A 9,795-nucleotide genomic window follows, 5' to 3' on the forward strand; every position below is an offset into this window, starting at 1 on the left:
TCTCAATTTTCCTTCTTTTTATACTAATCTTAGTAAGTTCTTTTATAATAAATTATTTCTATTTGTAGGAGTTTTTAGGTGTTCATGTATCGTATAAGTGTGGTAGCCGCACATAATTAAGTGTGGTAGCCGCACATAATTACTTGTATGATAAGATAAAAAAAATAGTGAATGTATATTGTGGTAAGGATAAAATAAAAATAGAGTTAAAAAAGGATAAAAATTCCTTTTATTTAATTTTTGGTTTTCGAGAAGATGATTTGGCTCTAGTGACCACCCAAACCCTCAGCCTTTTCTTCTCCGTCACCTGTTCCCGACTCGCGCATCTCTCTGCAACAGTTGTCATCTCGGAACCCTAAAACTCTCTCTGTCTTGTGCTTCGGTCTTCAAATCCACATTCACTCTCATCTGACTCTTCCATTTCACTCTCCCCCTTTTTCTCCGATTCATTTTTCTGTATCGATCCTCTTTCTCGACAAGGCCATGGCAGAAGGAAATCTTGATCTTCCTGACGATCTTCTTTCCTCTAAGACTTCTGATCACTCCAAAGGTGCTCTATATTTCGTTTAATTTTGATTTACAATTACTTTAGGGCTTATTTCAATTCTAGGGCTTCAGATCAGCCATCTCTCGATTCCAATTGTTCTATTGCAAACTCAAAATACACTGTCAATCTTAATTCAAACATTTATTTATCACTACCAAGTTGTTGATTTTTCTCACTAAAATATCATCTTCTTCTAGTGTTTGGATCTACCAGTAGTTGATTTTCTTATTTATTTACTAAACATCTGCTTGCTTGCTTGCAGGTAATGATGACAACAAGCCTTTCATGGGCCAGCTTGATATTTCCAAAGGTATATATCTTTTTTTAATTATGATTGGTTACATCCCGACTCTGGATCTTCTGATATGTACTTTTTACATTCTCTTGTAATTCTCCTTTAGATCAACCAATGGTGGACAGCAGCATTCCTTTGTCTCCGCAGTGGCTTTATGTTAAACCAAGCGACACAAAGATGGTCAGTTTGCTTACTTTTCAGACAATGGATTATTCCAAGTAGAATTCTCCTTAGTTTTTTTGGACCCTAACATCTGCTTTTGTGCCGTGCATTTTGCTATTTGGAATACTTGATAGACGGTTTGCAATTTGACAAGAAATTCTGTTCCGATCAGTCCAGATATGGATGTGCAGTTACAACATCATATGAAGTCATTGTCAACTTTAAAATTGTTTTTATTCTCGTACATGATTGAGACTTTTTACTTGCTTTCTGTATGAAACTAAAAAGGAAATAGTATGTTACATCCGGAGATTCGCCTTTCTAAGTATATATATATATAGAGTGGGAACCCTTAAGAATGAAGTGTTCTATTGTTGATTTAGACAGTCTTCGTGAAATCTTGTCGGTGTTGGTACCAAAACCATATTAGACATAACAAAGTAATTGATTTTGATATTGTAGTACCCATATGTGTTGACTAAGTGTGTGTGGTCTGCTTAAGACGGAAAATTTCACACACTAAGCAATTGGAGTAGAAGAGTGTAACAAAGGTTTTTGTTCATTAAGCTCGTGACTTTATATGGTATTTACCACATAGGAATACTTCTGTCATGAACGTTGTCCATTTACTTGTGGCTTCACAAAGTTCTACGTCTTAAAACTGAGATTCAGAAAAGTCACTGTCGGTCCAAGCTCCTCTTATTGATCTAAACAACAAAAGATACCTTGAAACACCCCAAAAACACTTTCCCTTTAAACTTCAACTGAGTTCGGTCACGTCGTAGCATTATTTCCTCCTAGACTTTCTACGTATGAAATTCTTGAAGTGTCTGTTTCCGATTTCTGTTGCAACGTTAAGCAGAACTGAAGAAAATTTTGTTTTATTTGCCTGTAATCTTTTTGAGATTTGGATTTCCATTCTTCTCTCTCTCTCTCTATATATATATATTTCAAAGTGCCAGGTGCCCATATTTCTAATATACTGCTTGAATTTTCTAGTAAAATGTTTTCTACTTTGTTCTATTCATCATAGGAACCACGTCCACCAAGCTCTCTGTCACTTGGAAGTTCTGTTGATTCAAGTCAGAAGGACGCTTGGCGTACAGATGTACCTGAGGACAAGAAGGATTGGAGAAGAACGACAATGGAGACTGAGAGCAGTCGCCGGTGGCGTGAGGAAGAGAGGGAAACTGGCTTGCTTGGTCGGAGAGAACGAAGGAAAACCGATCGCCGTGCTGAGCATGATGTTAATAACCGTAATTCTGGGGTTGATACAAGGCGTGATAACAAGTGGTCTTCTAGGTGGGGTCCTGATGACAAGGAAAAAGAAAATCGCACTGAGAAAAGGATAGATGTAGATAAGGAAGATGTTCATAATGATGGCCAAACATTTGTGGCCAACCGTACTGTCTCAGAACGGGAGTCAGATTCTCGTGACAAGTGGCGTCCACGCTATAAAATGGAGGGCAACTCTGCAGCTCCAAGTTCCTATCGAGCTGCTCCAGGTTTTGGACAGGAGAGAGGAAAAGTAGAGGGGTCAAATGTGGGATTTAACTTGGGTCGTGGGAGGTCTACTGGGACTATTATAAGACCTTCCTCTGGGGGTGCAATTGGTGCTTCACCATTTGAGAATTCTGTTCCTGGAAAATCAGGAATCTCGACTGGCATATTCAGTTATCCAAGGGGGAAAGCTCTTGACATATACCGCAGGCAAAAGCTTGGCTCATCTCTCTGTAGCATGCCTGAAAATATGGAAGAAGCTCCCCCAGTTACTCAAGTAATTGCTATTGAACCATTAGCTTTTGTTGTTCCTGATGCTGAGGAGGAGGTGAGCTACATCTATTACTTCGTTTGTTCAGACTTGGTAGGTTTTCTAAGTTTTAAAAAAATATTTGATACTAGATTGCTTGATCAATCTTATTATAGGCTGTTCTCAATGATATATGGAAGGGTAAAATTACTGGTGGTGGTGTTTCTAACAATTCCTTTAGAAAGGGTCAATCAATGGATAATGTCACAGGTAATTGTTTCTCTAACGCCATGTCTGGATGCGGTACTGACTGCTACTCCCATCCTATCCGTTGTCTTTTTGAAGTAGGATAAGAGATTCTCTCTGAATTTGTTTTTGTATCTTCCAGAAACAGGGGATACAGAGCCCAACAATACAAAAATGGGTGCTCCCTCCGCTGATGTCACTGAAGAGATGGTTGATAGGTTGCTGAAAACTTCAATAGGTGTTGAAGAAGCCAATATCTATAGCTTTGTTTATGAGAACAGTGTCCAGGTCAAGTTTGATGGTGAGTAAAGTATTACCTCTATTTAAATCAGCTCTTCTCATCAAGGTTGATTTTCCTGTTGACTTCTGACGAAGGAACTTGTTTGTGATTCAGGAGGAGATAATCATGAAGGACAGAGAGAGAATCTTTCTGAAGATGTCACTGTAGATGGAAGTTTGTTGACCAGGAAGAGAACTGATAATAGTGACTGCTTTAAATACATTAGTGGGTCCCAATCTGATATGTCTGTGCAGAGCTTACCAGATTCCGGAATAACCAGGACACCTATATGTGAGAACAATCAACATTTTGCTTTTGATGGAAGTTTGAAGGTGTCTGATGATTCTAATTCTGTATTTTTGAAGTCCTCTTCTGAAATCTATTGGAACAACCTTCTAGGAAGGGGTATTCCACCAGAGGAGTTGAGTTTGTACTATCGTGATCCTCAGGGCGAAATCCAGGGGCCATTTCTCGGAGCTGACATCATTTCATGGTTTGATCAGGGATTTTTTGGTATGGACTTACTAGTTCGCTTGGAAGATGCCCCTGAAGATTCACCTTTCTTTGAACTTGGTGATGTAATGCCGCATTTGAAATTTGAACATGAACATTTTGGTAACACCAATCTTTCCCAGGCAGAACCATCTGCTGTACTAGAGGGTAAGTTGGATTCTGGTTTACGTAGCTCAGCTTCTGTTTCTGAGATGGTTGGTTCTGCTGCCTTTGATGGCTCCTGCTGGCAGCCATCTGATTTTGATGGCCTTGGTGGGCATCATATTCAGTCAGTACCTGATCATCCAGCTCGTCAATTTAAACCTCCATATTCACAAAATGAAGAGTATAACGATTTTGGTGCTCAAGATGAAGGTGAGTTAGCATTTTTAGCTTGGATCCTTATTGATTATGTCAATACATAACTTCCTATCGCTTTGGAGGTCAGAATGTAGCCTTTCTTTTCCTGAAAATAGGCCAGCAAGATCATGATCATTGATATTTAATGTGCTTGGCGTTTATCTGTTGTTTTGCTATTCAATTCTTTAAGTTTCCATTTTCTCTTGCAGAAATTGTGTTTCCAGGAAGACCTGGAAGCAGCGGTAATCCTATTGGAAAAACTTCTACTGGTCTTACTGATCCTTCAAATATCCACCGTGCAACTCCAAGCGCAATATGTGATGGTGGAGTTCCAAATCATGAAGAGACATTGCATCCACTTGGTTTATTATGGTCAGAGCTTGAAGGCACTACCGGAAAGAGTGGTCCTATCTCAGATGTTCCTTTTAGAGGAACTGGCCAGGATCAAGTTCTAAACCCTGGTGCTGGAAGGGTTGGGCCATTTGGTGCCAAGATGGACTCAACCTCTGCTGCGGAGACATGGACTGATGCTTATAGAAGAAATGCTGGATCTGAACCCAACTTATATCAAGATGCTATGGATGCCAGCCGCTTATTGCACCAGGACCATGAAATGAGCCGGTTTGAGTTAGCAGAGAAGATGTTTTCCCAACAACTTCAGCAGCAGCATCCTCATAATTTGATGTCCCATCATAATAGTAACTTAAATGAAGCTTTGATGGAACGTGGAACAAATCATAACTTAATGCACCAACCACAGTTGGCGAGTCAGGCTGGGCAGGATCTAGAACACTTTATGGTGCTTCAGCTGCAACAGCAGAGACAGTTACAGCTTCAACAGCTGCAGCAACAGCAACAGCAACAGTTCCATCAACAGCAAATGCTAATGAAAGAACAACAGTCCCATGTTAGGCAGCTGGCTCTTGAACAATTATTGCAGAGTCAAGTACGGGATCAAAGTCACACGCAATCACGTCTTGATGCTATTAGGCATAATAGTGCTCTGGAGCAGGTGTTGATAAAGCAACAAATTCTGAGTGATCTGCAACAGCGTCCACATCTTCCTCCGAGACATGCTGAATCATCTATTGAGCATCTCATTCAAGCAAAGTTTGGTCAAATGCCACATCAAGGGCCTCAAAATGATTTAATGGAGCTCTTATCACGGGCAAAACATGGACAGTTGCACCCTTTAGAGCAACAAGTCCGTCAACAAGAACAAGCTCATGAGAGGTTAAGACAACGTTTGGAAATGGAGGAAGATAGACAGATCGGTGCTGTATGGCCTGTTGATGAAACTGGTCAGTATCTAAGAAATCCAGGTGTTGCTCGTCGAGCAAATTCCGGATTTGGTCCATTAGATATTTACCAACAGCAACAGATACCCCCTCCTGAAGAGCATGTTAGTGTTCTGGAAAGGAATTTGTCAATGCAGGATAGACTTCAGCGGGGTCTCTATGACACCGGATTTATGCCCTTGGAACGGACAATGTCAGTACCTGGTGGTGGTCCTGGTGTTAATTTGGATGCCGTAAATCCTCTAGTACATGCACCAGGTTTAGAAATGCAAGATCCAAATTCAAGAATGCACTCAGCTGGTCATATGCCTGCTTTCTCGACTGGCATCCACTTGCAATCTTCTCACCGTCCTCCGTTTCAATTTCATGCTCCAAATGTTGATACAATTGAAAATTATTGGTCCGAAAGAAATGGTCAGTTACCAGCTGATTGGATGGATACTAGGATGCAGCAACTACATCTTAAAGGTGAGAGGCAAAGAAGAGATTTTGATGTCAAAAGGGCTTCTGAAGATCAAAGTATGTGGATGTCAGCTGGTGCTAATGATGACAGTTCAAAGCGATTACTTATGGAACTGCTCCAGCAAAAGTCTGGCCAGCAGTCAACTGAGCAAGCAGAAATGACCAGAGGGATTTTGTTTGAGAGGGGCTTACACTCTGGTCACTTTTCTGTGACAAATGCTTCAAACCGTTCGTTCAACCCTCTTTTGGACCAGGATACGAGTCTAAACCAAGCTTTTACTGTTGGGTCATATGGTTCTAATTCAGATTTGCCACCACAGAGAGATCATGTAAATGAGATTGCTGATAGTCTTGATGCTTGTGAGAGATTGCCCTTCAAATCTCATTCTGGAGCTTTAGCTGAAGCTCAACCTGTCTTTTCCAGCATCAGTGATGCCTCTCAGGTGATTTACAAGATCCCAGACATACATCTTATATGTGTTGGCAATAAACATACATTCTTACATGTCACGATGGGTATCTGTAGGTACATTTAGAGGCTCGCGAAAGTATTGTTAGGCAAGCTGGTTTGACGACTGTAGAAGGGGAAATGCCAACTAATTTGCTTAGCAGGCACACTGCACTCGGGACTGGAGGTTCTCTCTTTCTCTCTCTATAAATACACTCAGACACATATAAATATACATATGTTGTGTATTGCATTGAATACGTATGTCTGTCTGTGCTCGTATATCCTTTTATTAAAAGAAGTTTTATTGTTTGACAGATTGTAGTGTTTTCAAATCATCTTCACGTGGAAGTCTAGACTTCTACAATGACAAGATTGATAGAGGGGATTCGGCTATAGAGGAAATTCCCAAGGAACGGTATGTGTTATCATCTGTTTCTTCCTGGAAAGGACTTATTTTTATGTATGTCATTCTGATGGTTTAGTTCGGGAAATCAAGTAAAGTTTGTGCTTCAGTAGCTGCAACAGTTTTGTTCATATAAAATTCTTTGAAATAGGAAATCACTAGTTGTAATTCCTGGAGTGTAGAATTAATCGCCAAGATTCTATTACAAAAAGAATGTACCCTAATTATAAGGTTGGCTTACTAACAAACTTTTTTTCTGTAGAGTACCGAACATTTTAGTTATGTATGATATTTTACTTGCCTACCATCTTCATTTTACTGATATTCTTACGTCGTATATGAGTATTTTTGTTTTTATCAGAGGAAGTAAATTTTACGAAATCAGTACTAAGCTGGTACTGTGAGGAGTACAAAACAGTGTAGTACTGCTGATCTTCCCCTATTTCGTTGTATTGTTCTAAAAATTCGAGAAGGTTTGTCAAGTTTTCTACCCTGCAGACCTTACACCCATTGTAACTCGAGAAGACTGGCACTGTGATTACCAAAGTCTTAGGAAAAGTGATGTTTTGGCACCAATTTGGATGTTCGAAAACTTTCTCCCATTCTGTATGTTTAGACGAATCACTGTCATATATTGAATTATTTTTTGTACTTGTGTTTTAATCCTGTAAAACCGTGTTGTGCAAATGTCTGATTTTAATTTTTACATGGTGCTACTCTTCTTGCTCTAAAAGTTCTGTTCCTCAACTTCTTCTTTTCAATGGTTAATTCTTTTTGTGCAAGTCATGGAAGAGTTACCATTTTGTATATAGGACTAGCTCCATTCGCTCAATGAAGATTATGTTGTGATTTTGCTTTCCTGATATGCATCTTGTTTCTATTTGGTTAGAATGGCTGTGACATCAAAAAGGACAGATAACATCTTGCCGAAGCGTCCACCTGTCTCGCGCATTTCTTCAACCCAGGAGGGTTTATCGGAGATAAATTCTGATAGCCTAGCGAGAGGCAAAAATCCTTCACATGGCATGGCTTCTGAAGGTGGGATGTCTTTCTCTTTTTTGTTATCACTGTCTTCTGATTGTGTCTTGATATTACTCTATTTGCTAGCTATTTTGCACCTTGAAGATGTGAATTTTATGACATTTCTTTTGGTCTGTCCAAAAAGTAATGATTCTTTCTATTTTTAGTAACACTTTACTTCAAACTTTACATTTTACCTAGAGTTGGATGATTTCTAGCCATATAAATGTCTGTAACTTATTTTGAGTCATAAGTTTCAAAAGTCTTTTAGGAGTTATTGTCAATCCCCTTGCACCACTGGCCACACTCATTCTCTCCATCCTAATTGCTTACTTATATTTGTATCAATTCTGTCACTAGGGGGTAGGAAGGAAGCGGGAGGTAATGCTGCAAATCAAGTTCTTGGTTCTGCGACATCTGTAAATAAAGACGGGCGGTTTCGTCGAACTGCATCTTGTAGTGACGCTGATGTTTCAGAGACATCATTCAGTGATATGCTTAAGAGTAATGTTAAGAAGGCAACAGCTCAGGAGGCACATGCATCAGAGGCATTGGATGCAACACAGTATGCCCGTAGTGGTAAGAAGAAAGGAAAGAAAGGAAGACAAATTGATCCTGCTCTTCTTGGTTTCAAGGTTACAAGCAATCGCATCATGATGGGTGAGATACAACGGATAGAAGATTAGTTGCTGTACAGTTGTAACTTATGTCCCATGACATATTCTTGTGCTGTACATTTTCTAGTCGTGTGTAAAATTTCTGTAACACACTTTCTGTTATTCCATCCCATTTTGTGTAGGGATGGATGGCTGTTGAGATGTAGTTAGTGTAGCCAATTAGTTGAGTTAACTTGTGTCGATTGAATCAAGTAGAGCAGAGTAATATCCTTACATAATATACCAATAAGCTCTGAAAGTGTAAAGAAGGTGCTTGTGAAGACCTCCTTACGTTCTCTACAATTACAAGAGTGGGAGTAATTATGTTCATAAACTATTTAACATTAGGCCTCAATTTTAGCTGTGGTTTCACTATTTACATTCCCCCGGCTGCACTTTGCGTTTTCTATCCCTTTTACTCATTGTATTTTTTTTGCGTTTCTGAGTTTAAAAAACACTAAGTAGAGTAAATCATGAATGAGTTTTTTCTTTTATATTGTAAATGATGTAAAATCCCTCACTCAAATCTTGCGTTCCAAACAAGACTCAAAACACCAGTTCTTCCTTTAAAAAAATTCAAAATTTGCGGATCAATCAGTCGAGCTTGATACTACATCGTACAATTATTAACTAAAATTTATCATCAATATTCAAAGTATTCATCTAAATTGTTTGTGATAGAACATTCGTATGAAAAGCATCCCTTTGTAGACTCAGAGGGCGGAGCCAACATTAGAAGTCTTGAGAGTTTTAAATTTTCCTTTCCCTTCCTTAATATTGAGTTGTCAATAAGTTTTGTTAGGTTCACAAGTTATTACTTAATTTCTAGTACAAAGGGTCTACGAAAAAGTTATTGTGTTCGTCCAAACCCACGAACCCTACTTAGCTCCGACCCCTAATTGTAGTAATGCAATATTACAATCAGGCAACAGAAACACAAAATACAAATATATACGAGTAAATATTTTGAAGACAAATACAAATAAATACACATACAGTTGAAGATAAGCTACCACTTTGGGCAATAAAATGTCAAGCAATGTGAAGCACTGGTCAAACATGAGTTGGTATGACCACTCTTTGCTTATCAAAAAGATTTTATAGAAGGAACACATATTATTCTTCATTTCGAAAAAAAATGACCTAATTTGATTTGATATGAAATTTAAAAAAATAAAAAAGATTTTTTACTATTATACTTCTAAATTAAGTTATGTTGAATATACCAAAATGCCATTGAATCTTATGATCTAAAATATGTTAGGTAGAAAACTAAAATTTTGTGATACACTAAAGATAATACTAAATTCCGCTGCGTTCGTAAAAATCATCATGGTTAAAGATGACACAAAATTCCATTGCGTTCATATATA

At 38.7% G+C, this 9,795-nt stretch overlaps 1 protein-coding gene across 1 annotated transcript; it reads left to right on the top strand.

Moving 5' to 3' along the window:
* The first annotated feature begins 234 nt into the window (after positions 1–234).
* On the top strand, positions 235–8,801 carry LOC107020323. The gene is made up of 12 exons (XM_015220632.2): positions 235–550; positions 810–857; positions 949–1,022; positions 2,038–2,832; positions 2,931–3,024; positions 3,143–3,301; positions 3,395–4,147; positions 4,342–6,335; positions 6,419–6,527; positions 6,659–6,758; positions 7,636–7,784; positions 8,127–8,801. The coding sequence occupies exons 1-12, from the start codon at positions 484–486 to the stop codon at positions 8,450–8,452; spliced, it is 4,668 nt and encodes a 1,555-aa protein (XP_015076118.1). The 5' UTR covers positions 235–483; the 3' UTR covers positions 8,453–8,801.
* Positions 8,802–9,795: the final 994 nt, after the last annotated feature.

Source organism: Solanum pennellii, chromosome 5 (genome assembly GCF_001406875.1).
Source record: "Solanum pennellii chromosome 5, SPENNV200".
Classification (NCBI taxonomy): domain Eukaryota; kingdom Viridiplantae; phylum Streptophyta; class Magnoliopsida; order Solanales; family Solanaceae; genus Solanum; species Solanum pennellii.

Excerpts from the sequence above, each read along its gene's own strand:
- LOC107020323 (XM_015220632.2), top strand. The coding sequence starts at position 484 with ATGGCAGAAGGAAATCTTGATCTTCCTGACGATCTTCTTTCCTCTAAG. Across the intron at positions 1,023-2,037 it reads AACCAAGCGACACAAAGATG|GAACCACGTCCACCAAGCTC; the intron begins GTCAGTTTGCTT and ends TATTCATCATAG. Across the intron at positions 6,336-6,418 it reads GCATCAGTGATGCCTCTCAG|GTACATTTAGAGGCTCGCGA; the intron begins GTGATTTACAAG and ends GGGTATCTGTAG.